Source organism: Dama dama, chromosome 22 (assembly GCF_033118175.1).
Source record: "Dama dama isolate Ldn47 chromosome 22, ASM3311817v1, whole genome shotgun sequence".
Classification (NCBI taxonomy): domain Eukaryota; kingdom Metazoa; phylum Chordata; class Mammalia; order Artiodactyla; family Cervidae; genus Dama; species Dama dama.
In genome coordinates, this window is record NC_083702.1 from 9,751,575 (window position 1) to 9,779,135 (window position 27,561).

Genomic DNA, 27,561 nt, shown 5'->3' on the forward strand with positions numbered 1-27,561 from the left:
TCTTTGTTGTTGTTAACTGAAAAAATGTCAAAAGATTGGGGAGGGGAATTACATTTAGTTCCACCATTTTATTTGTTTCTGAAGCCCTTCCCCCTTTGGTCCTTTATCAGAATGTGGACATTGTTCCCGAGTTGCTGGGGTTGCTAGTAATTACCATTTTAATGATGGTTATAAGATCCTGGATCCATCTCAGCCTTCTCCATCCATCAGTCCTTTGGCTGTCTCCTGTTGCTGGAGATGTAGGTTGTTTCTAATTATTTTTTCTTCTGGATGCTCATTGCAGGATCGATTTCATGCAGATAGTTGTTTTTTGTTTTTTTCTTTTTAAGTCAATTGAGTTATTTCTTTAGGCTGAATTCCCAAGAGTGGTATTACTGGGTCAGATGATATTGACTTTTATGGCTGTGGCCAAAAACCACTTTCCAAAAGGACTATTTATGTGGCAACCAGCCATGTATGCATGTTGCAGTGTTCTGTTTTTGCACTAATTTATGTGTAAAATGGAATTTCTAAATTGATTTAAGTAGCAATTCTTTGACATAAACCACATTCTTAATCCTACGTGGCAAGCTAGTGGCCTCTCCTCATCTTGGGGTGGAAGTGATGAAAAGGAACACCTTGATGATAGTCACAGAGGTTCCTGGAATATTATAACAATTATAGCTCACATTTACTGAGAGCTTATCATGTGTCAGGTGCTGTGCATTATCTCATTTAATCCTGATAAAATTTCCATGAGGGAGGTACGATTCTATCCCCCTTTAACAAATGAAGAAACCAAGGTTCAGAGAGGCTAAGAAATTGGCACAAGGGGGCACAGCATTGGAGCCTGGATTTGCCTCTGTCAGTGTCTGGCTCCAGAGTCCTTGTTCTTCATCATTAACTCTAGGTTCATCTGAAGGATCAGGCCTCACCTTCCTTTAAGAGAGTGAGGAAGACAGGTGAGGAAAGTGCCTCTTGTGTAGTAGCCTGGACCATTTCTGAATCAGAGCATCTACAGTAAGAGTGATGAGGACCAGTCCTCAAAGGTTTGTCCTGCTGGCTGGCAAGGTAGTCAGGAGGCTGAAAGCAATAAATAATAACAAGTAAGATGTATTAGGCACTTAGTGCATATAGCTAATTCAGTCTTCAGCCCTATGAAGCAGCCTGTACACATTCCCATCTTACAGATAAAGAAATGGAGGCTCATAGACTCTGGAGAAACCAGAGCCAGCTAAATCACCACCTGCCCTCCCTACCCCCAGCTTCCGTTTCTCCTTCATAAAATGATACACTGGGTAGAGGCTCCCTAACCACCTTGCAGCTCTAAATATCTCTGAAATGGGAGGACTGTATGGCATAAAGTTGAGTTCTTCTTGCTTGTGACTTTAATTGCTTTCTCTGGGCCTCAGTCTTCTCATCTGTAAAATGGGTAGAAGGAGGGGCTGGGTGTGGTTCAGGCCCTTTGGGCTTCAGATTCTGAATTCTTGGGCAGATGTTTCCTGATTAGGAATTGTCATCTGTGCCCTGGAGGCCTCTCCTCCCTAGCAGGACTCCCCCTGGGAAAGAAGACCCCTCCTGCCTGTTCCAAGCCTGGCAGGAGCCACTTGGGCAGAAGACAGGGATGGGCTTCCGTGTGACCCTTTTTTTAAAAGGTGTATCTTACATTCAAGATATTTAAGAGCTCACATATCATACTTTAAAAAGACACAAATCTTTTTTAAGGTATTTATTTTTAATTGGAGGATAGTTGCTTTACCATATTGTGTTGGTCTCTGCCGTACATCAACATGAATCAGCCATAGGTGTACATATGTCCCCTCCCTCTTGAACTTCCCTCCCACCTTCCACCCCACCCCACCCCTCTAGGTTGTCACAGAGCACCAGCTTGAGCTCCTGAGTCATACACTAAATCCCCACGGACTGCCCACTTTACATGTGGTAACGTATATATTTCCATGCTCCTCTCTCAGTTTGTCCCACCCTCTCCTTCCCCCACAGTGTCCACAAGTGAGTTCTCTATGTCTGTGAAAAAGACACAGATCTTAAGTGTGCAGCTGCATGAAAATACATGGGCACACCCATGAAAGCACCATCCAAATAAGAATCAGGACTTTTCCAGCACCCCAGAAGGCTCCTTTGTGACCCCAAAATCCCTGCTTCCCCAGAGGCACCACTATTCCAGTTTTCATCGCTGCAGGTCAGTCTTCTCTGTGTTTGAACTTCCCTCAGGTCAACTCAGACGAGCTGCACCCCTCATGTCTGGTGTCCTCACTGCACGTTGACCTTCAGTCATGGCGTGTGTGTGTTAGAGGTTTACTTTTCACCGATGCGTAGTGTTTCAGTGTGGGAAACACCTTATTTACCCATTCTCTGATGGACGGATGTTTGGGTTGTTTCTGGCTTGGGATTATTACAAATCAAGCTGCCGTGAGTGTCCTTGTGATATCCCTGGCTGGCTAAAAGTCCTCATTTCTCCTGGATGTATCCCCATGAGTGGTTGCTTGGGTTCCAGGAGAGGCATATATTTAGTGCTAGGAGGCTCTGCCAAACGCTTTTCCAAAGTGGCAGTAAGCGTTCGCACACCCACCTGGTGTGAAACTTGTCAACCTTGCTGTGGTCATTTTAAAGACACTCCCCATTCTGGTGGGTGTGTAGTGGACTCATCGTGGCTTCAATTTGTATTTCTCTGATGACTCATGATGTTGAGCACCTTTTCTTATGTTTATTGGCCATTTTGTGAAGTCCTTGCCTGTGGGAGGTGGACTGAGGTCAAGGGCTGGTGCTCCCCATCCTCCGAGTGATAAGGCCATTGGGCTTCCCCAGGACAGTCAGACACTTGATCCCCGCAGAACTTGAGACAGGGATCGAGGCAGCAAACCTGAAGTGGAAGCTCTTAGGTGCCCCTGCCCACCTCGCATTTGACTCCAGGGGAAGCTGAGGCTCAGAGAGCCTGAGTGACTTGCCCAAGGCCACACAGCATGTGGAATGCTGAGCCAAGATGACAGTCAGGATTTTCTATGAAAATGGGCTGAGAGTGGGGTCCTTGGTCTCTGCTGCAGATTTTGGGCCAGGGCCCAGAAGGTATGTGGGCAGGCAGGGCCAGGAAGGGATTCTGTGGCAGCTTGATGGGGAGTATGTAAAGGGAGAGGAAAGGGGGCCTGGGGATGGCGTGTCTAGTCGCTTGCTCTGAGGCTCAGAGCCCGGGAGGGTGTATGGACAGACCCTCACAGAGCCGATCCCCCTTCTCCCGACCTCCCCTCCTGCATGCCGACTGCCGTCTCTAGGCACCCTCAGTGTACAGAGGTCCATTTGTCTGTTTTCCATTCCAACTGCAAAGTGGCAGTGGGAACCAGGACAAAGATCGGTCTGGCCTCTGCCACCTGCTCTCCTGCCCCTCCCCTGCTGGGGTGAGATGGAGACAGAGAAGCCTGCCAGGCAGGCTCCTGGGGAGGAAGGGGGAGCAGGACAGCCCCTCTGTAAGAGCTTCCCTCGACTCACCCCACCCTCTCTGCCAGCCTGTTCTGAGAGCCTTACAATTTAGTCCCACAAGAACCATGGGACTGTTACTCTCCCCATTTCACAGATGATGAAACCGAGGCTCAGAGAGGTTAAGAACCTTGGCCAGGTCACTCAGCTGGGATTTCAGTCCTAAGCAGTCTGGCTCCCTGGCCCACATCCCACCCAGTTACTACTCACTATGCTCTCCTTGGTGGCTCAGATGGTAAGGAATCTGCCTGCAGTGTGGGAGACTTGGGTTCGATCCCTGGGTTGGGAAGATCCCTTGGAGAAGGAAGTGGCAACCCACTCCAGTATTCTTGCCTGGAGAATCCCATGGACAGAGGAGCCCGCCAGCCTCAGTCCATGTGATCACATAGAGTCAGACATGACTGAACAGCTAACACTTTTTTCACTTTCATGCTCTCCTGCCTCTCAATAATAGTAAGTAATAATAATGGTTATGACTCCCTATCAGCCATTTTTATATGCCAGGCTTTATGTATTTTTTCATTTTTGTCATTACATATATCCTAAGATGTAGATATTATTATTCCCATTTTACAGTTGAGGAAACTGAGGGTCAGAGGAGTTGAATAGCTTGCCCAGGGCCACACATCTAGTAAGTGGGGAGCCTTTTCACAGTCAAGGCTCCACCCTCTGCACAGTTCCCCTCCGCGCAGACAGCACAGGGCCCAGCTCCAGGGGCAGTAGGGCAGAGAGCAGGCTTGGTGGCTGTGGTGTGGGTCAGGCCACCTATCTCCTACATGGGCTCATCCCCTAAGTCCTGTGTGAGTCTGCCCCAGCTCACACCTAGGCTCCATCAGCCCAGTGACCTTGTTACGGAAAGCCTCCCTGCCTCAGTTTCCTGAGAGTCATGCTGGTACCTGTGCATTGTGTTGCCCCAGCACATAGTGACAAATGAATGAATGAATGAATGAATGGAGTGAGGACTTGCAGTCCCTCCAGAGATACCCTTGTTCCCTCTCCCTTTGGAGCATCATGGCTAAGGCGTCAGGGAAGCTGCCATCTGGTGAGGGTGAGGAGGTACTGGCCAGAGGAGGTGGAATGGGGGTGGGAAGAGTGTTCTTGGCAGAAGGAACAGCATGTGCGGAGGCCCAGCAGTGAGAGGGAGTTGGGGATAGGTGGGCCTTTTAGTTGGAATGAAGGGTAGCCTCTTGGGGTGTGTAGTAAGGGCTGAGAGTAGAGGGGCAGGGTATTGATGGTGGGAGAGGAGGGCTACTGAAGGGTGTAAGCAGCGTGGTTGGATCTGCATTGAGCTGCCTGCCTCTCTGGCTGCTGTGTGGAGAAAGGCCAGAGTAGGAGCCTGGGGATGGTGGTCTGGGCCGGGGTTAAGATTTAGAGCTCAATTCTACCCTCAAGACTCTGCTTTTGGATCTTTCCCCCCATTTTTTAAAAGAAAATTACTGGGGACTTCTCTGGCCAGTCCAGTGGTTGAGAATCTGCCTTCCAAGGCAGGGGATGTGGCTTCAATCCCTGGTTGGGGAATTAAGATACAACCACGCCATACACAGCACAGCCAAAACAACTTTTTAAAACAAGACATATGCAAAAGTGTAAAGACTACCATCCAAGTCCCCACTGACGCTTAAGACCCAGGACAGTTGCAACCGACTGATGTCCCTGAGGGCCTCCCCTGTCCCAGCCCCAAGAGAGGGTCACCGCTGTCCTGAACTTGTATTTATCACTCCATGCATTTCTTTATGCTTTTATAAAATACATGATCTAGCTTTGAATCTTTGCACTTTTGTATAAATGATATCCAACTGTTCTTCTGTAACTTGCTTTTTTTCTCAATATAATGATTAAACAAAAACATTTATGGTTGGAGATGGAGGAGGATGGGCTCCTTCAAAGATGTTTAAGGAGTGTTGGTAATAATCATAATAATAGCTGACACATAGCCCGTCATTTGCCAACTCGAAGGGCATTATATCTGTTAACATTTCTCACTGCAGGCTATGAGCTATTATTTTTGTACCCTTTTTGCTGATGAGGAAACTGAGGCAGGGAGGCTTTCCGTAACAAGGTCACTGGGCTGATGGAGCCTAGGTGTGAGCTGGGGCAGACTCACACAGGACTTAGGGGATGAGCCCACGTGGGAGATAGGTGGCCTGACCCACACCACAGCCACCAAGCCTGCTCTCTGCCCTACTGCCCCTGGAGCTGGGCCCTGTGCTGTCTGCGCGGAGGGGAACTGTGCAGAGGGTGGAGCCTTGACTGTGAAAACCAGCACCTTCCCTCTGCCCCTCATAGGAAAGGAGCAGACCCCACATGGGGACAAGGTGGCAAGGTCTTCCCCACTCCCTCCCAGCCCCAGAGCTCCCCCACTTAGGCAGGTCCCTCTGTCCGAGCCCCTCTGTGAAGCTGCCCCACCCCAGGGCCTGACACCACCTGCCAGATCGTCCCAGCCTTCTCACGGCCACTGAAACCTCTTCTGCCGGCCCTTGAGGCAGGCAGGACAGCTGGCACTGTACCCATTTGGCAGATCGACAAACTGAGACCCAGACTGTCAGGGCAAGACCGAAGAAGAAGAGGTTCTGGAGTCAGAAGGGGCTGAACTGGGGTCCTGGCTCTGCAACTTGGCAGTGTGTGACCTCAGGCAGATGACTTCACCTCTCTGAGCCTCTGCTGTCTCATCTGAAAAGCAGAGCTCCTTAATTCCCCAGTTGAGAGGGCTGGTGGAATGTTTGCACGGTACTTCCGGAGTGCAGGACTTGGCACGCGGTGCACGGCAGTGAGGACAGCTGCCTCTGTTAGCATCTTGTTACCGAGTGCTAATGAGCCCAGCACGTTAGCTGAGTTGGACCGGAACCCTGGGCTCTGGCTCCAGGCCCCACGTACTTCCACCAAACCCCACCCCGGACTCCAAGCACGACAAGTGTGGGTTTCAAGCCCCCATCAGGACCCGCGTGGGGTGATGGCGTCGTCTCCCCACCATCTTGGGCTGGGGGCCCAGTTGGCATCAGGCCCAGAGCCCACGCATCACAGCCTGTGCCTGCAACAGATGGGTAAGTGGGGGGAGTCATGTTCTTCTGATGCAGACATCGGTGTGGGGAGGGGGCCACATGGGATCCGGTGAGCCCACCTCCTCCCTGGCCTTCCTGCTGGCGGCAGAGCTGGCGGCTCTGACAAAAGAACAGCTTGTGTGCCCACCTCCCTCAGCCTGTGCCGTGCCTTCTCACAATGGCGTCTGTGTAAATAGCACTTGACGTCCTTGTTCCATCCTGGCAGGTCTTTCTCCCTCTGAAGGAGGAGGACACTTTGCAGGAGAGAGAAGGCTTCGGCTCCAGAGGGGTCAGCTTTGCTCAGCCCCTCAAAAAGACTTCTGCCTTGGTTTCCCCATCTGTGAAATGGGGACACTAAGAGTGCCAACCAAAACGAGTGGCTATGAGGATTCATGAATAAATACCTGGAAAGTGCTGGGGCAGGGGGATGCCTGGCACACTCTCCTTCAGAAGTGCCCAGGTAGGCCCAGTGGATAGAGGGTCAGTGAGGTTAGAAGGGGGCCCATTCTAGGAGACCTGGCCCCGGCCCTTCCAGTGCTGACGTAGATGGCACTTCATGAGCTAATTGCCTCAGCCTAAGGTTTCCTGGAAGTCCCACTGCCTCAGATGCAGTGGGTGGCTGGCCCTGATGCTCCATGAGCTGTCTGTGGCCAAGGAAAGATTCTGGAGGTAGCAAGCTCCCTGTCACTTGATGTATTCAGGCCTCACAGTTTGCATCGTTTTCTCTTCTTTGGCCACACCGCACCATGTGCAGGCTCGTCATTCCCTGACCGGGGATCGAGCCCAGGCCCCCTGAAGTGGAAGCATGGGGTCTTAAACCACTGGACTGCCAGGGAAGTCCCATGCATTCTGCTTTTACCGTCCACAAGGACCTGTTACTTCCACTGTTTCATTCCCACATCTGTCTTGCGGGTGGGCAGAGTGGGGCCGGTTGTCCCTATTTTACAGAAGGGGAAACTGAGGCTTTGTGTTTAGTCAGCACCAGAGTCAGGATTCGTGGGCACCTGGGGAATTCCAAGGAGCCCTCCAGACAGTGGACAGTGAAGATTCGTGTAATAGGGTGGGGCCGTGTGTACTGAGCAGTTCATCCATCCATGCCCCTGGGCTCCCCACCTGGTGGACCAAGCAGATGTCTGCATAGGTGGATGGCTGTGCCCTCCCACGTGGGACACCGTGGGGGATACAGGTGGCCACACCGGGTCAAGCTGGAGCTCCCGCTATGCACCATCTTTTGATCCTGACCACAGGCCTGCAAGTCCAACGTTCCAAGTCCCCACTTTATAGAGGAGGAAAAATGACCCCAGAGAGATGAACCCACCTGCCCCTGCTCTCGGGGTGCAGTGGCGGAACCCAGTGCCTGGTCCCATCACTGTCTGTGGTGGCAGCTCCCTTCTCTCTGGTGCTGAGTGTGGCAGTGACCCTTGGCCTGCACTGTCCTCTCCACCCCCAGCACTTTGAAGCAGGGGACACATTTATCCTCTCGTCACAGTGCTAGGAGAAAAAAAAAAAAAAAAGAGCTCAGAGAGGTTAAGGGACTTGCCCAGTGTCACACAGCAAATGACTGACGAGGTCAGGGCTGGGCCAGTGAAGCCGAGAGGGGTCTCTTGTGCTTGCCCCTGAGCTGTGGGGCCATCCCTGTAGGCACAGGGTGCTCAGGGAATGCTTGGTTGTGCTCTTGGTTTTCTGTTTGGCCCACAGTAGGTGCTCAGTGAATATTTGCTCAGTGAAGGAATCGTGAGAATTCAATGAGCTCAGATATGGGGCTAAGCCTGTGTTCGGGGCCCAGGGCAGGTGAAGTGGGAACCAGCAGAGCCCCAGGACAGTGAGGAAGCATCAGGCTGTCAGTAGGGAGCATGGAGGAGGGGAGAGCAGTGCAGAACTGGTCTAATTTGGCTCCTAGAAGCTCAATGAATTATTCATTTCCTACTCATCTTCCCATGACGTGTCTACCAGAGACTCTCCCCTCCCAGAATCAGGACTTGTGGCCTCAGCTGCCTTCCTCCATCCCAGAAGGGGTTTCCTCCAGCAGGGGAGGGGAAAGGAAAGACCCCCTTCCTTCTGTCCCAATTCTCCTTCCCGTGGGGGTCTAAAGACAGACCAAAGGAGGACTCTAAGACACTTTATGCTCATCCTGGGTGGGAGGGGGGTGTCTGAGACCACCCTTGAACACCCTGCTCTAGACAGCAGAGTAAAGAGGCGCTGTTCACAGGCATTTACCACCTAATCATCCCCACAACCCTTCTAAATAGTTACAGTTGTGCCATATTGCCTGAGAGGAAGCAAGGGTTCAGAGAGATGGGTGCATTTGCCTCAAGCCTCACAGCAGATTGGTTCTCAAGCTGGATTTGAGCCCTGGGCTGCCTGCCTCTGAAGTCTGTGATCTTAACCACACATCACAGCAGCACTGGAGCCCTTTTCCAGTGCCCCTGGTTTGTGCCCCTGGGTCTGCCCAGCACCCACACAGAGTCTTGCGCCATCTGGGAAAAGTTCAGCATGTAAATAAGTGATGATCAGGACAGCCCACCTCTTCAAGGACCCATCAGGGTGCAGCCTTCCCGTGATGAAGGGCTCGGCAGTGGCTTTCAACCCCAACTGCACGTCGGACCCTCTGGGGGACTTTTGCAGCTCTCCACTGCTGGCCCCCAGAGGCTGAGATGTTCTGAGGACAGGAGCCAGCCTGCTGTTGGGCGCCCAGTGCACGTTCACTGCCTGAAGCAGGCATTGCCATCCCATTATACATACGGGGAAGCTGAGGCTCAACGGGGGTCACTCAAGCAGGGGCAGTGGGCATCTCTGGGACTTTGTCTCCTTCCATCCTCCCCCTGACTGACTTCGAAGGTCCCTTTCTCTGTCCATAAGCAGCAAGAGCTCCCAGCCCGGGTGAACCTCTCGGCCGCCCCAGCCCCTGCGCCTGTGATGCCCACCACCCTGCACTCCAAGATGGACGAGCTGGAGGGGCAGTTGCTGGCCAAGGTGCTGGCGCTGGAAAAGGAACGCGTGGCCCTCGGTCACAGCAGCCAACAGCAGCGGCAGGAGGTGGAGAAGGAGCTGGATGCCCTGCAGGACCGTGTAGCCGAACTGGAGCATGGTGGGTCCTAGGCCCCACAGAAGGCATGGTGGGTGAGGGCATCCTTGGTCCTCGGATGGTCCTCAGGGTGGCAGATTCACTCAGAAAAAGTTTCCCAGAGGTTAAAGCTAGATAGGGTGGTGGGGAAGAGGCTGTGAAACAGACAGGATGATTGGGGTGTTTCGTTACCATTACCAGTTAGCATTTTCTGGCACATTTTCACCCACTATTTTCTGGGAGTGGGCTAACTACTTGATATGTCAGCTGGTTTACTCTTCACAGACCATACAAGGGTGGTTCTGTTTATTATTCCCTAATAATAAATAATGCTATAAATAAATAAATAAAATGTATAAATGTATATGTTCATAATATTTGTTTTATTATAATTATTAAAATTATTATATTTATAAATAAGACTATAAACAAATATTTATAAATAAGGGAAATAAGGCTCAGAGAGGTCAAGTGACTTGCCCAAGGTCACACAACCAGTAAGTGGTGAATCTAGACCTTAAATCAGGTCTGGCTCTAAAGTCCATGCTCTTAACCACCCTCAAGAGTACCTTTGCCATCAGAATTTTGTCATTTGTTTAACACCTGGGCCTGGCACGACAAGGGTCATAAAATCATGACGTGTTGGACACTGTACAGGTGTGAGCATGAGGAAACCTGGCTCCTCAGTCCTCAGCTGTCACTGGCTTGCTCCGTGACCTTGGAAGTTCACTTCCTCTCCCCAGGCCTCATTTTCCTCATCTGAAAAATAGGAATTTAGAACTCATGAACTCTCAGGGAGCTTTCATCTTTTAAACTTGGTGAGAACCACCCTTGAGGCTTACAGACAAGGTGAGGTTACCCGGGGGCTAGTAGCCCTCATTCTGGAGTATGACCTGCCCCCCACCCCCATCCGTGTCCGCTGACCCCCACCGTGTTCACCTTGCTCACCCCGCTCAGGGTCCTCGGCCTACAGTCCCCCAGATGCCTTCAAGATCAGCATTCCCATCCGCAACAACTACATGTACGCCCGCGTGCGGAAGGCGCTGCCCGAGCTCTACGCCTTCACCGTCTGCATGTGGCTGCGCTCCAGGCCCGGCGGCACTGGCCAGGGCACCCCCTTCTCCTACTCCGTGCCCGGGCAGGCCAACGAAATCGTGCTGCTGGAGGCGGGCCATGACCCCATGGAGCTGCTGATCAACGACAAGGTGAGTGGGGGCTGGGCAGAGCCCGAGGGAGGGAGCGGGGTGAGGCAGGGGGGACCCTTCCAGGAGCATTTGCACTGTGCTGGTCCCAGACGGGCCGGCCGTTTCCATTCTCCTGCTCAGCAGAATCAGCACGCATGGAATGCCTCCAAGATGGACGAACCCATGCCAGGCTGCGTTCTGGGAATTCAAGATAAGCCAGACCTGGGGCTGATAGGATAAGAGCTCCTGTCCAAGAGAGGCTGTCAGTGGTTTGCCGTTTACAGAGGAGCATGTGAGGATCACAGAGATTAAGAGACTTCCCCAGCAACCTGGCTGTGGGCGCAGGACTGGAAGTGCTTCCTACAGCAGGGCACCTATGGGGCCCCCAGGGCCCTGCTCATTCTTCTGAACGAAGAGAGAAGCAAATGAGGTCCTAGGACCTCTCTGGGGAGGGAGGTGGAAGGAAGGGCAGAAGTGCTCGTGGATTCCTTGTCCCCCTCCCCCCGGCAGTCAGCCCCATGCCCCTCCCCTCACGTGGCGTGTAGGCTGGTGCCATGGTCAAGCTCTGGCCTGAATGCTGGATTTGAATCCTCGTTCTGCCGCTAACCCACTGTGTGACCTTCAACTAGTCACTTACCCTCCCTGTGCCTCAGTTTGCTCATCTGTAAAGCAAGAATAATAATAACCTCAACTGTACATAGTTTTGGTAAGAATTAAATGGCTTAAATACATGTAAAGGGCTTTGAGCAGAACCTGGCATTTAACAGACTTTAATAAATGTGCCCCCATTTTATTACTCCAAGTCCCGTGCTAGTACTTTACCCATATTATCATCCTTGACCCAAAAGCCCCAGGAAGTAGACACCCTATTATCCCCATTTTGCAGATGGAAAAGCTGAGGTTCAGTGAAGGCAAATAACACACCCTGGCCACAAAGCTGGTGAAGGGGTGATGATGTGATTTGGGGGTCTTGGGTTCCACTGTTCTGCCCTTGGGTCACCGATCTTCCCCATGCCCAGGACTCCCACCCCGTCACCACTCTCCCAGGAGTGGACAGGGCAGGACAAGCTGGGGAGACAGGGGGAGTGATGTAGCAGGGGCATGGTGATTAAGGGGGAAGCAAGATGAGCATCTTATCACGCCATTCCCTGCAGATATCTTCCCCAGCCTGACATATTGCTTTGGGTCTTGATGGCATGCTGGTCTTTTGAGATGCGCTGGGAAATGCAGAGAACATATCCTGCACCTGTGACCAGCCCATAGCCACATAGAACTGCTGGGAGTGGCTGACACCCATCAGAACCCTGCTCAGCAGGAGGTGCCTTTCATGGGTGTCCTGGAGGAGGAGGAAAGAGATAAGCCTACAGGACAGTGAATTTCCCTTGTGGCCCAGTACACACTTACCCTCTAAGTCCATCAGAGGGTAGCTGGGTGACATCTAGATCGTGCTACCCAGTTCCCCTTCATAACCCCCCTGGCTGCCATCCTTGGCTCTACCCATGGTAGCAGTCGGTTCTAGTATAATAGAAGGAATTCAGCACCCTGGACAGGGCACAAGGCAACCCAATTTCCTGAAATTCTGGTGCCTTTTGAGTACCAGCCTCACAAGCTACTCACAGTTCTCATTTTATTCCAGTCTCTAATCCTTTGCCCCTGCTGTGCAAACTGGCCACCCGCCCCCCACCTTGGTTGGGGGGCCATACAGTGGAATTTCCAGAGTTCATTATACTTCCAGATGTGTTTAGATTTCACATCTTCTATTCCCACACTCCTCTCTGCCTCTGGGCCTTCACGGCCTCTGTATCTCCCACATGGCCCCTACGTTACTCTGTCTTGTGATAGTGTCCCTGAAGTCCTCCCCTCCTGTGCAGACTCAGCTCATTTTAGGACCGGATCCATATCCCCCGGTGTCCAGAACAAGGCCTGGCATCAAGTAGGCCTCAGAGAATATTGTAATAAATTGTGATCTCGGAGAACCTAGGAGATGAAAGGGCCCTTGGGAGCCCCAAATCCACAAGCAGCAAGTACCTTTCATCTCACAGGCCAACTCCAATCAATCAGCAGTGCCTTCCAAGAGCACTGTGATGAGAAAGATTCCGAGGTTGAGTCTAGGCTCATGATTGATTAGCCATGTCTGCCTTGGGTGGAGTAGGAGGCAGAGGTGGCTGCATATTTGCCATCCTTTGCCCAAGCCCCTGACTTTATGGATGAGACTGAGGCCCGGGGGGGAACGAGCAACCTCCCCAGGGTCCCACAGGGTGTTGGTTGACAGCGCTTGGCCTCCGAGTCCAAGGCTTGTTCCATCATTCCCAGCACTTCTTGAGCCCAGCTGTGTGCTGGGCACTATGTGAGATATTCAGGGAAGGGAGGCTTGTGAGATACAACTCCCACCCTGCGTGACCTTACAGGCCTGTCAGAGTGAATAAACTACCTAGAAACAACTGAAAACCAATACTGAGTAGTCCCTTGTGATCTGAATGAAGTGCCTGATGATATTGCTACATTGTGGAAAGACACTGGGCTGGGAGGACAGGGAGGGTCAGACCTTGGGTCAGCCCCTGGAAGGAGGGACACTGGTCTCCCCATCCCTCATCCCACTGCTCCAGCCTTGGGGCTTGTGGCACCTCTGACCCAGGGCTGGGGGACCTGTTTCTAGGTGGCCCAGCTACCCCTGAGCCTGAAGGACAATGGCTGGCACCACATCTGCATCACCTGGACCACCAGGGATGGCCTGTGGTCTGCCTACCAGGATGGGGACCTGCGGGGCTCTGGTGAGAACCTGGCCGCCTGGCACCCTATCAAGCCTCATGGGATCCTTATCCTGGGCCAGGAGCAGGTAAGGGTCAGGGTGGGATGCAGCTAGATATCCCACCCACCAAGGGCGCCTCAGGAGGAGGGGTAGGCGGAGCGTCCCTGAGAGCACAGAAGTGAGCCCTCAGTCTGACCCAGCCATTCTGCAGATGGGCAGACTGAGTGAGACCGGCCCAAGGGGCTAGAACCTTGGGGCGGGGCTAGAACCTTGGGGCGGGGCTAGAACCTTGGGGCGGGGCTAGGACCTTGGGGCGGGACTAGAACCTGGAGGGGGCGGAGCTTCAGCAGGGACAGAGTTTTGACTTTCTGAGCACCTGCTTATCTTTTCTGCTCCCTCACTCCATGTCTTTCTTGTTTCTTTCTGCTCTTTTGGTCCAGGATACCCTAGGCGGCCGATTTGATGCCACCCAGGCCTTCGTGGGTGACATTGCCCAGTTTAACCTCTGGGACCACGCCCTGACACCAGCCCAAGTCCTGGGCATTGCCAACTGTACGGGGCCACTGCTGGGCAACATCCTCCCATGGGAGGACAAGCTAGTGGAGGCCTTTGGGGGTGCAACGAAGGCTGCCTTTGATGTCTGCAAGGGCAGGGCCAAGGCATGAGGGGCCACCTCGTGGGGGGGCCCCCTCCCTTGCCTGCCAATTCGGGGACCTTCCGGGGCGGGAGAGCATTCCCTCCTTAGCCTACTCACACACGCACTGGTCTCCTTTTTCGCCCCACTCCTCCTGTTTTGCCATGCCTCCCGTTTCCCCCACCTGTACCCACACCTCCAGAATGCCCTGCCTTTGATGTCTGTCCTCTGATCCCACTTGAATGGGGACAAGCAGCTCGAGTCAAGAGGTCAAGCCTGGGGTGAGTCCAGGGCCTGGGGTGAGTCCAGGGAGTGCATCGCAGAGCCCATGGCTCTTCCGCCACCACTGGCGTTAGAGTGGAGCTGTCTCTCATCCTGTGTCCCCTCACCCGTCAACCACAGTTGATTCCACTGATCTCACAGCACCATCCATGGGGCTGTGTATGGGCAAAGGGCTCACTGTCTCAGTGGCAGGGATGGTTATCTGTCCCCTTTCTTCCATGAGGCAGGTGTGCCCCCTTCCTCTTCAAGGCCATCGCAGGCTGTGGAGCTGTCCCCCAGCTGAGAGGAAATGACAGAACCACACAGGAGACTCAGAATCACCCCCTTCCATCTTTCCACCAGCTGCCAGTCACGGGCAGGGGAAATCTTGATGAAGCTTCTCCCCCCCAACCCCCACCCCCACCTGCACCCTTTCTTCCTCCTCTTTCCTTGTTTCTTTGTGTGCTGAATGGTTGCTTTGAATGTTGGTTCCATGCCTGGCCCAGCCCCACCTCAATTTCCAGGACATTCCCTTCCCAGCTCCAGCCTGAAGGGTTGGGGACCAAGATCACAGGAGGCCCACCCATGGCTGCGTCCACTGGTATGGTCACCTTGCGCCTTCTGTGACCAGAACAGGGCCTGGACCACTTCAGCCTGGGCTGGGGACAGCATGGGACAGAGGGGACAGCATGGCACAGAGGGGACAGCGTGGGACAGAGGCATGTGCCCCAGGAGACCCAGGCTCTGGCAGAGCCACAGTACCGACCCGCTCTGCATGTCCCTGCAGCCTTTGGGGAAGGAAAGAAGCGGAGAGGGCAGGGAGAAGCATGGAGTGGTGTGCAGGGCTCTGGATGAGAAGGCGCCTCTGGTTCTGGTCTTCTCTGCTGCCAGCCTGCTGTGTAGTCTGCTGTCAGTCCCTGTCCTCTCCAGCTGGCCTTCCTCATTTGCGAGCTTTGGTAATTTCTGAGAGGTCTCCAGATCAAAAGTGGGATGGTCTATGATTCCAGGTGGATAGAGTGGGACAAGCCTGAGAACCTACCTAGGGGTCAAGGAGCATAGCAGGGGCAGGCCCTGGGGCTGGGCAGCATATGGGATCTGGCTAGGCACGGGTCAGGGTCAGCAACTGGCTCCAGAGAGTCAAGGGCAAGGGGCAAGGGTCAAAGCAGACCAACCTCATACACAGATTGTTAAGGTCAGCTCTTCTGGATCACCCCCAGCCTGGCACCCTTGCCCATCTGAGTGTTTCAAAGGGCTGGTGGCTTGCCTGGGCCCTACCCTTGAGTCCCCACCGGCTCCCCCAAGACAGTGGAAGAATATCAAAAGCTGAGAAAAGCCACCCAGTCTGACCTCTTATTGCTCATATGAGGAGGAGCTCAGAGAGGGCAAGTGACTTGCACAGGGTCACACAGCTCAATGGAGCTGAGCCAGGACTAGAACCCAGTGCTTTTTCCCCCACACCATACTTCTTGCCCGTGAGAGTCTTTTGAGTCCAGCCTAAACCTAAGAGGATTGACATTTGAGGGGTCAGAATGCTTTCCAACATTCCAACAATGCTTTCCAACACTGGACCACTTTCCTGTATGAAACATACAGACATCTTGGCATTCCCACCCCTGATCCTGGAAGGTAGGGTGGGAGAGGTGTGATCTCCAGGCACTCTGGCAGGAATGGAGAGCTGAGAACACTGGGGTCCCTCCCCACTCACCTACCGGGTGTCTGGACAGCTGTTGGTTACTTAAGTCAGATGGGCACTGGCGGCTTTTTGTTCCTTTGGTTCCCTGTCTCTGCTCCCCACATCCACTTAGCCTGAGGCATGATGCCTGAGCTACAGACTGTGGGGCACAGGGCCATGGAGGCTTTTCCAAGACTTGTTGCTTCCAGCCCCCGGATCCTCGTTTCCATTTCAAGAGTGCAAATAGACCATTCTGCACTTCCAGCCCAACTCCCCCTAGGAGGAGGGATGGCACGCTTTAGCCAGAACCTGCCAGATCTAGTTGCCCTGGCAACAGCCAATGACATCAGCCCCAGTGCTGGGTCAAGCATCTCATAATGACATACGCTGTTGCTGGGGTGACGGCGAAATTTGGAACTTAGATTTCAGGAACACTGGGCTTTATTGGGTTTCTGTTATTGTCTTTGAGGGAGCAGCTTTTGTGGAGGCCTTAGAGGGAAAGAACGAATCTTAGGAAGGAGGTGATAGAACTTGTTTGGTCACTCAAGCCCACCCAGAAACATCATCCCAAGTCCTTTATGCTTTGTCATGGTGATCGTGAAACTTCTGACCTGTGTTGAATCACCCTGGTCAGCCCTCCAGAGGGAACAGGAACAAAACCAGAGATGTTGTCATGTAGGCTCTGAGTCTGGGCCATCGGTGAGTGGCCTGGGTCCCTATTCCCATTCCAGAATGATGAATGTCCCAAGTCCCCACTCCTCCGTCTAGTGATTATCCTTCTTTGCTGAATGCCTGTTGTTTGGACTCCAGCTTTGATCTTCAGCTACTCCCGGGCACGCCAAAAAGATGGGGAGGAGCAGAGGTGCTCGGCTGCGTCCTCGAGCTACTCCCAGCTGAAAATGAGGCTGGAACCATGTCTGTTACACCCTTATAAACTTGCCATGCTGGGCACCCCACAGGGATCAACTCATTCACCCTCACAGCAGTTCTAAGTAGGACTGTTCTCAGCCCCATTGTACAAGTAGAGAAATGGAGGTCCAGAGAAGTTAAGTAACCTGCCCATTGTCAATCAGCCCACAAGTGATGGAACCCAGAGTTCAAAGTCGGTGACATCCAAGGCCCACCCTTCAGCCTGAGGGGACAGGTGCTGCCATTGCCTGTGGAGTGGGATTTGGCCATCCACTGCTCCTGAGTCTGTTCACCCTGACCCAGAGGAACACAAAGGTGAGGGGTGGACTGGCCCCTGGGCCAGGGTCCCCTTGGGTGAGGCCAAGAGAGGGTTCTCAGCCCCTTCAGGGAGCTTGTCCCTGTGCGGGGTGCTCACAGCCTAGCCCTTCTCTCATTGGCTGGAGTTTCCAGGAGAGCTGAAAGTGGAGAGGAAGCTGGGTGTCTCCCAAGAGTCCCAGGCTGCAAAGGGGAGAGAGCTGCCCCTTCTCAAACCCCTGCTTTGGGCCCAGCCCTGCGCCAGATGCTTCAGAGCTCTTATCTGCCAGATTTTCCCACCTTGTGGCACATGGTGCCCCTAACCGACATCCCAAGAGGCCGATCACCTTGCCACATCTGTGCAAGACCTGGGACCACAGGTGTGGACAGGAAGGGCTCCGAAGCCCTCTTTTTACAGATGAAGATGCCAGGGCCCAGGGAGGATGAGCAGTCTTCGTGGCCACCCAGCTGGGACACTGGGAGACCTGAGCCCAGTTTTCTGACTCTGCATTCAGTGCTCACTCCATGATGCAGTGGTCCTAGCCCCCTGAAAGGGTCCCCTCTTTACTATGTTTCCCAGCATCCTTGCTCTGAGAAAACTGGGGAAGGGACACTGCTCCCCACTCCCCAAAAGATGGAATCATTCTCTTCACCGTCTTTGTCCCAACTGCCTGCCACTCCAAACCCCTCCCCCGGCCCCTGACCCTGCTGGGTGGGGGAGGGGCTCATGTGGGCCCAGGCTGAGCAATGAATGAGCATGTCGAGCTGTCAGACACTGTGAAATTAGTGCATCCTACTGGCAACCCGCCTCCCCCGCCCCGCCTGATTTTGTACATAAAGTGACATGAGATGCAACATGTGTCTGTATGTGTGTGTGTGCGCGCGCGTGTGTGTGTGTATGCTATGTCAAGGTTTTTGTTACTTTTTGTTTTTGTAAATTTGAATGTCCAAAATAAACGTGATGTTTACTCTGAGGCTCTTCTTGCAAAGGTGGGGCTACCCTGGGGGTGCTGGGCAGGAATGAAGTGGCTACTACTTGGAGCAGGGCAGTAGGCAAAGACAGAAGGGGTGCCACCTCACTATGCCAAAGCCTCACCCAGCCCCACCTGTGCCCCCCTAACCTTACAGGCTCTGCCAGGTCCCAGGGGCAGACACACCCCTATTTCCAGGATTTCTGCAGGAAGGATGTAAAGAACACGGGTCCCACATGGAAAGTGTCCCAGTTTTGATAACTGGGCTTTGGCCTCATTCCTAACACCTCATCCCCACCTCATGCCCCAGTTACGGGATCCCAGGTTCCTGACTTGTTCCCTGAGACCCAATCTGCTTGAATTACTTTCCTGGGTCCCCAGAGCATCCCCTGGGGTCCTGGGGAGATGGGGTGGTGGAGTGGGAGGAGCCCTGTTGTATTTCAACCCGTCCCCTCCTCACGGTCTACCTGGACTCCTGGGACTCGCATCAGAGACTAGACTGACTCTCAGCGTCAAGGTCTGCTACCCCCAGCCACCCCTCCAGGGCTCAGCCCACCCTAAGAGGTCCTGACCTGGGCCCCAGCCCTCTCCGTGTAGACCACCGCAGGGGCGCAGCCGCCACCCTCCTGCCCCGTCAATATTGTCACTGCTCCTAGTTAGATCTTGTCCTCAGATGGCCCCCGGGAAATGCCAGGGGGCCAGTCTGGAGTTACAGGAAGTCACACCAGAAGAAGAGCCTTCTCAGGCTTTTCCAAAGTTTCCCAAACTTCCAATAAGAGGAGTTCACCCCCATGAAGCAAGGGGATAGCTGGAAGCAGCAGTTCAAACAGGAAAACCATGCTTGAAGTCCACTGAGTAACCTGAAAAACTCCTGTGCTTTCTGCATTCGACTCCAGAACGAATCCAGATTTGTTTTAAAACATTGCTTTTCATTACTTAGCACTGAGCAAAATGAAGCTGCAGGCAGATTTGCTTTGTTTATCCTCTCTTCCACCGATTTACTTACAATACCCTCTTTCCCTCTGTCCCACTCAGCTGGTACCATCCAACCGTGGTTAAATCCCGCTGTCCACCTGCTTCCTGCCAGCACCTGCACATCTGAACGCTGATGTGGAAAAGCACAGGGCTGTGATGTGTGCTGACTCTCATTTTACATTCATGGTCAGAGGTCTCCAAGGGGCGTTTCTTCCTTTCCAGCTAGTAAATTCTCTCTGGAGGAAGAAAGCATCATCCAAACTCATGTATTTTTGCCACACGAGGTTTGGCAGTCCATAAGAAATGATCAGACGTATCTAGAGACAAAACTGAATGACTGGAAATCAAGAGTGCAAAAAAAATTTTTAAGGGCTAGTAGCCCTACACATGTGATAAAATTGCATGGAAGTAAATAAATACACTATATTCAGGACAGACACATATGCACACATCCACACACATCCACATGAGTACAAGGAAAGCTGCAGAAACTGAAATAATATTGTATCAATGTATCTTGGTAATAAAACTGTATTATAGCTTTGCAAGATGTTACCACTGATAGTAACTAGAAAGGGAACATAAACTCTATTATATTTCTTACAATTTAATGTGAATCTATAATTGTCTCAAAATTAAAAGTCTAATATTTAAAAATCCCTATAGGAGATTCATATAGTGGAGTTATGAGACCCAGGCTTTGAAAATAATCATGGTTAATATATCTAAGAATTCAGATGACAAATAGAATTTCGAAAGAGAATTGTAAACTAAAAAATAATCAAATGAAAACTCCAGAACTGAAAATACATTAACTGATCTTATGAGCTTAATACACAGGTCTAACAGCAGATCAAACACAGGTGAAGAAGGAATTGTGCACTCCATCAGAGATCTCAAAAGAAATAGTCCTTAATGAAGACTGAGGGGGAAGAACAGAAAGTACAGGGGGAAAAAGCATAAGATTCATATGGAACATAATGAAAATCTCTAATATGAGGAGCTCCAGAAAGGGAGGGAGCAAATAGGGCAGAAATCAAATTTGAATAGACAATATTTCCAAGGTACGCAGTTTTCATCCCTAGTGCAGGAACATTCCACACGCCATGGGGCAGCTAAGCCTTTGCACCAGTTACTCAAGGCCACACGCCCTAGAGCCCGTGCTCTGCAACAAGAGAAGCCACTGCAAGGACAAACCTGCTCAGCAACTAGAGAGGGCCTCCCACTCACCGCAGCTAGAGAAAGCCCGCACACAGCAACAAAGAGCCAGCACAGCCAAAATAAATAAACAGAATCTCAGGGAACTTCCAGGGTGAGAAACACAAAGAAAACCGTAACTGGGGCTTTGATAGTGAAACAGCTGTAAAGGAAAGACAATTTCTTAAAAGGTCCCAGAGAAAAAAGATACATGATGTTCCAAGGAGCAGTGACCAGAGCAACAGCTAACTTCTCAAGAGAAGGGATGAACAAAGGAAGACAATAAAATGCTGAAAGGAAGTAATTGGCACCCTAGAATTCCACATTCACTGAAGACCCTTCAAAAATGAAGATGACATTGGGAATTCCCTGGCAGTCCAGTGGTTAGGACTCCGCGCTGTCACTGCTGGGGCTTGGGTTCAATCACTGGCCGAGGAACTAAGATCCCACAAGAAAGATGATAAAAAGATGTTTTCAGACACATACACAAAAAAACAGAATATTTATCACCAAGGCTTTTTGTTGTCAACAGAGTTTCTCTTAAAGGACAGAACGCTTTAGGGAGAAGGGGAAAATGGAAAGGAAAAGGAAATATGGAAATTCCAATGAAGAACAAAGGAGAGGGGGAACATGTGGATAAGTCTAAGCTAATATTGATTGGGAAAAAATTATGTCCTGTGAGCTTTAAAATTCATGGCAGCAACAGAATTAAAAAGTGGGTAAATGCAACTAAAATATCCTAATATCCTTGCACGGTCCTGAAAATAGTATTAATTTTATGTTTGACTTTAACAAGCATAGTATCAACATTGAATTCTCCTAGGGTAATCAGTAAAAAGATTGTAAAAAAAATATGCAACTAACAAGTTAACTATAGGGAAAAAAAAAAAAAAACAGAATAATAAAAATCCAAAGAGGGCCAGAAAAGGAAAAAAAGAAAAAGGAACACAGAAAGGGAGGGATAAGTAGAAAATAGTCAAGTTATTGATTTAAACCTAAATTTAACATCAGTGGTTAATTATATTAAATGTGAAAAGATAAATATTCCAATGAAAATATTAATATTGTCAAATTGGACTTTAAAGTAAGTCTATGAAAGGTTGAAATTAAAAGGATAGAAAAATACGTACCACGCAAACACTAATTCAAAGAAATTTGGTGTAGGGACTTTCCTGGCGGTCCAGTGTTTAAGACTCCGGGCTTCAATGCAGACTGTCTGGGTTCCAGCCCTTGTCAGGGAACTTCAGTCCCACATGCCACAGAGCTCAGCCAAAAACAAATAAATGAACAAAGAACGCTGACATGGCTATACTTACTTCAAAGTAGACTTAAAGCCAAGAAGCACTGCTAGAGATAGAAGGCCCATTTCATGATGATAAAGAGTCAGTCTCTTAGGAAAAGACAATTATAAATTTGCATGTGTGTGTCAACACAGCTTTATAGTTATTTATATAAAGTAAAAGCTGATAGAAATAAAGGGAAAAGTTGACAAATCCATAATTGTAGTGAGATATTTTAACATACCTATCTAAATGATTTATAGGGTCAGCAGAAGAAAAAAATTTCAGTGTAAGTATGAAGTCCAAGCTGGAATCAGGATTGCCGGGAAAAATATCAATAACCTCAGATACGCAGATGACACCACCCCTATGGCAGAAAGTGAAGAGGAACTAAAAAGCCTCTTGATGAAAGTGAAAGAAGATAGTGAAAAAGTTGGCTTAAAGCTCAACATTCAAAAAACTAAGATCATGGCATCCGGTCCCATCACTTCATGGCAAATAGATGGGGAAACAATGAAAACAGTGACAGACTTTATTTTCTTGGGCTCCAAAATCACTGCAGATGGTGACTGCAGTTATGAAATTAAAAGATGCTTGCTCCTTGGAAGAAAAGCTGTGACCAACCTAGACAGCATATTAAAAAGCAGAGACATTACTTTGCCAACAAAGGTCTGTCTAGTTAAAGCTATGGTTTTTCCAATAGTCATGTAAGGATGTGAGAGTTGGACTATAGAGAAAGCTGAGTGCCTAAAAATTGATGTTGTTGAACTGTGGTATTGGAGAAGATTCCCGAGAGTCCCTTAGACAGCAAGGAGATCCAACCAGTCAATCCTAAAGAAAATTAGTCCTGATGCTGAAGCTGATGCTGAGGCTGAAACTCCAATACTTTCGCCCCCTGATGTGAAGAACTGACTCATTTGAAAAGACCCTGATGCTGGGAAAGGAGGAGAAGGAGACAAGAGGATGAGATGGTTGGATGGCATCATTGACTCGATAGATAGGAGTTTGAACAAGCTCTGAGAGTTGTTGATGGACAGGGAGGCCTGGCGTGCTGCAGTCCATGGGATTACAAAGAGTCAGACACAACTGAGAGACTGAACTGAACTGATAAAACATATGAACAAAATTGTAAACAGATTTGACCTAACAGCGCAACTACAGAATAGACTTTCTTTTCAATTATGTGTGAAAATTTTACCCATACTGACTATAGGAAGTAAAATAATGCCCCTCCCCCAAAGATGTCCACATCCTGATCCCCTAGGACCTGTGACTATGTTCTCATGTGGCAGAGAGAAATAAGTTTGTGGATAGAATTAATGTTGCTAATCAGATGACCTTGAGATAAAGAGATTAATGAGGATTATCTGGTTGAGTGCAAGGTAATCATAGGGGTCCTCAGAAATGAAAGAGGCTGAAGAGTTTCTGTCAGAAGAAGGCAGGAAGTCTCTAGAAACTGGAAAAGGGAAAGAAATAGCCTTCTGCAGAGACTCAGGAAGGAAAACAACCCTGGGGACACCTGGATTTTAGCCTATTGAGATCCATTTCAGATTCCTGACTCCAGAATTGTAAAAATAACAAATGTATGTCATCTTAAATCATGATTTTTCCATTATCTATGACTTGCAGCCAATGCAATTGCTAACTGATTCCAGGGTGTCCACCATCAACCATCCTAAACCGCAGGGGCAGTGCATGAAAGTGTACAGCTAGAACATAGGCTGGATCTTGGGGATCGATGTGAGCTGAGTCTGAAGAAGTAGGGTAGGATCCTATCTACCTCATTTATTTATGAAACATTTACTAAGCACCTACTCTCTGTTAGGTCCTGTGTGCAACACAGCAATGCGGAGATGAACAAGACAAAGCCCTTGCTCTCAGGAAACTCATGGGGAAGGACGGAGAATTAAAGTCAAGTAGAAAACAGTGGAGAAGAGCAGTGATAGGCACGTGCCCTGGATGAGATGGGAGTACAGAGGACTCTTCTGGTTGCAAGTGACAGGATTCCAATGTGTGCAAGAGAAGACCAAAAGTGTATGGGCTAATAGAGTCAAAAGGAGGAATGGGTAGAGGCAGAACATGGGCAGAGAGGATGCAGGGAGGTGAGGAATGGCATGGAGTGTGTGGAGAGCCATGAGAGCTAGGGTGGCTTGAGCATAAAGTACAGAAGGTGATGGAGGTGCCCACACCATGGTGGGGGGCAGCCTCAAATGCCAGGCCATGCATCTGGATGTCATTTGGTAGGCAATGGGCAACTGTGGAAGGAGGGAAACAGTTGTTAAAGAGAGGAAGGAAGGGACTTCCCTGGTGGTCCAGTGGCTAAGACTCTGAGCTCCCAGTGCAGAGGACCTGGGTTTGAGTCCTGGTTGGGGAACTAGATTCTACTTGCTGCAACTAAGACCTGGTGCAGCCAAAAGTAATAAATACGTAATTTTTTTTTTTAAAAGAGAGAAATGCAGTGGTGAAATTTGGGTATGAGAAGTATCATGCTGACTGTGTTATGGAGGGCGGATCAGAGAAGGCCAAGACTGCAGTCAGGTATTCCTATTAAGAGGTTGTTGCAAAAATACAGGTGGGATGGTGGTGCTGTGTCTATGAGGAGTGCCATCTAGAAGGGACTGTAAGCAGGACATGGGAGTTGGAATCAGAAGGCTCGTGATTGATTTCAGGTGGGAAGGGAGAAGGACAAGATTCCCTGATTTATTTTTTATTCTATTATTTTTTAATATTTATTTATTTTTGGCCATGTCAGGTCTCAGTTGCAGATCAGGGGCTCCAGAGCATGTGAGTTCAGTAATTGTGGCTGGCAGGCTTGGTTGCCTCACAAGGCATGTAGGCTCTTAGTTCCCCCATCAGAGATTGAACCTGCATCCCCTGCACTGGTAGGCGGACAATTCTTGACAACTGGACCACCAGGGAAGTCCCAGATGCCCTGATTTCTGATGAAGGCAACTGGGGATGGGGGTAATGCCATTGACCAAGGTGGGGATGCAGGAGAGGAGTTTGGAGGAAGATGATGGATTCAGTTTACACTGAGTGTAGAGGGTGTGTGGGACATTCTGGTGGAGACAGCCAAGGGGGAGGTGGATATTTAGGCCTATAATTCCAAGCCTAATCTGGAGAGAGAAACACAGGAGCCATCGGAATCTACAGGGACATTGACAATGGAATCATTATCAGTTTGGTGGCTCTGCAGCCCTCTCTGAAGATGAGTTTAGTTGACAGTTTTACTCCAGCAGAGGGGATGGTTCCCATAAGATAAACACTACAAGGGTCTATTGTATTCTGCTCTTCAGGAGGTCACTGGTAACCATGGAAGAAAGAATTTTGGTGGCATAGTGGGAGTGGAAGCCAGATTGCAGTGGGCTGCAGAATGAATGGGAGGTGAGAAAGAGAAGACAGAAAATGTGGACCCCTTTGGGGAGAAGTTTGGATGAGAGGCGGAAGCAAGAACTTCATCCCCCTCAAAGGCCACCTTCCATCTCCTGGAGGAACTTGGCAAGGAGGATTGGGAGAATCTAGAGGCTGAGTCAGATGTTCCGTGGACCCCAGAACACACCAGGGAGGCAAGCTGGGAGTCGCCAAAGGCCTAGGGAACCTCAAACTTGCAAGTCTCAAAACTAAACCTGCTGCCCCTACCTTCATCTACCTATTCCAAATCCAGTCTGCCATCTTCTCCATCCAAGAAATCGTCCAAAACCCAAATCTGCCCATGTTTCTGCCCTACCTACAACCCTCCAGCAGCTACTTCCCCCACTCTCACCTCACCTCCCTGAACCGGCATTCAAAACCCTACTTCCCAGAGTTCCCTGGCAGTGCAGTAGTTAGGACTCAGCACTTTTGCTACTGTGGTCTGAGTTCAATCCCCGGTCGAGGAACAAAGATCTCACAAGCCGTGCAGAGCAGCCAAAAACAAACAAACAAGAAACTCTACTTCCCTCTGCATCTTCACCTCCACAGTCTTCACTAGCCCCCATCCTCTACCCAGGCCTCCTGGAGCCACCAGAGGTTCCCAGCGAACTCTGCTCTCCCCCCTTCATTAGCCTACTAGTCACCTTAGACTCAGTCAACACAATCACCACCTCCTTTGAGTTAGTTATTCCCTTCCTGGAGAGAACCAGGACCTTGACCACACCTCCATCAGAGCTCCGGTAGAATGAATTACTCTGTGGTCTATTTGTTGACATGGCTTTCCCCACACTGGACCATGCTTTCTCTGGGACCAAGGTCCCCATCTTATTCCTCTCTGAATCATCAGAGAGGGCGAATCATCAACCTGGCGAGGGCTGAGTTCCCAGCAAGTGCCAATGAATGTGAAGTGGAGTTCCATCCAGAGTACCCATCATGGGAGGGTAAATGTTTAAAATATGAAGTACTTCACTGACCCTTTGATCCACCAATCAAAACCTTGAATCTGCAGGGTTCTCTCCCTTCCCCCCTTTCCGTTCTCCCTAATTGTACTAATACATTCAGATTAATTTCTCCTAAGGGAAAGAAAAGGCAGGCTCTGGGCAACTATATCTTTAAGTCAGATGCTACAGTGTCTCCTACGGACCAGGTTGAGGCAGCTCTATGAGGGTGTGCCGCAGTGCAAGAGCCCTGGGTTCCTTCTCCAGGAACTTAACCTTGATTTTTTCCTTTAACAAACTATGTAACCTCTCTGAACCTTAGTTCAGATGGATGTGGTTACGAATACTATTACCTAAAAGAACTGTGGAGAGAATCAGGTGCAATACTCATGCAAAAGCCCTACATGATGCTACTTTATATTAGGCTTTTGTTCAGTTCAGTTCAGTCGCTCAGTCGTGTCCAACTCTTTGAAACCCCATGGGCTGCAGCATGCCAGGCTTCCTTGTCCATCACCAACTCCCGGAGCTTATTCAAACTCATGTCCACCGAGTCAGTGATGCCATTCAACCATCTCATCCTCTGTCATACCCTTCTCCTCCTGCCTTCAATCTTTCCCAGCATCAGGGTCTTTTCAAATGAGTCAGTTCTTTGTATCAGGTGGCCAAAGTATTGGAGTTTCAGCTTCAGCATCAGTCTTTCCAATGAATGTTCAGGACTGATTTCCTTTAGGATGGACTGGGTGAATCTCCTTGCTGTCCAAGGGACTCTCAAGAGTCTTCTCCAACACCACAGTTCAAAAGCATCAATTCTTTGGCCCTCAGTTTTCTTTATAGTCCAACTCTCACATCCATACATGACTACTGGAAAAAACATAGTGTTGACTAGACGGACCTTTGCTGGCAAAGTAATGTCTCTGCTTTTTAATATGCTGTCTAGGTTGGTCATAGCTTTTCTTCCAAGGAGCAAGCATCTTTTAATTTCATGACTGCGGTCACAATCTGCAGTGATTTTGGAGCCCAAGAAAATAAAGTCTGTCACTGTTTTCATTGTTTCCCCATCTATTTGCCATGAAGTTATGGGATCAGATGCCATGATCTTAGTTTTCTGAATGTTTAGTTTTTTGTTGTTGTTGTTTGTTTGTTTTTGAATGTTTAGTTTTAAGCCAACTTTTTCACTCTCCTCCTTCACTTTCATCAAGAGGCTCTTTAGTTCTTCCCTTTCTGCAGTAAGTGTGGCCTATTAGTGTCAGGACACTAACAAGTTGCATTTGCTGTTTCAAATGACTAAAAGAAACTCTCCAGATAATACCACTCTTCTAAATTTCTCCAAAATGAGAACTTCTGTTTATGCCCGACTCCTCAGGCCCACTTAAGACAACTATAAGTGAAGCCCCGCCTCCTCAATCTGTAAGCCACGCCTCTTTCCGTACAATCTCCCGTTGTAGGGCCCTTCAGTGTTGATTGACATCTTGGCTCACCAATAGGAAGTAAAAGTCCCGTAACGTCCGGTGAGGGG

The 27,561-nt window shown here is 50.1% G+C and overlaps 1 protein-coding gene across 1 annotated transcript in view; it reads left to right on the forward strand.

Annotated features, from left to right (window-relative positions):
- Nucleotides 1-18,212, forward strand: part of NPTXR (neuronal pentraxin receptor) — a 42,395-nt gene extending 24,183 nt beyond the window's left edge. Inside the window, exons 5-8 of the mRNA XM_061123926.1 lie at nucleotides 9,369-9,594; nucleotides 10,528-10,775; nucleotides 13,411-13,590; nucleotides 13,944-18,212. Coding sequence (XP_060979909.1) covers nucleotides 9,369-9,594; nucleotides 10,528-10,775; nucleotides 13,411-13,590; nucleotides 13,944-14,168 — 879 coding nt within the window. The 3' untranslated portion in view covers nucleotides 14,169-18,212. The remainder of the gene's footprint in view (nucleotides 1-9,368; nucleotides 9,595-10,527; nucleotides 10,776-13,410; nucleotides 13,591-13,943) is intronic.
- The last annotated feature ends 9,349 nt before the right edge of the window (nucleotides 18,213-27,561 follow it).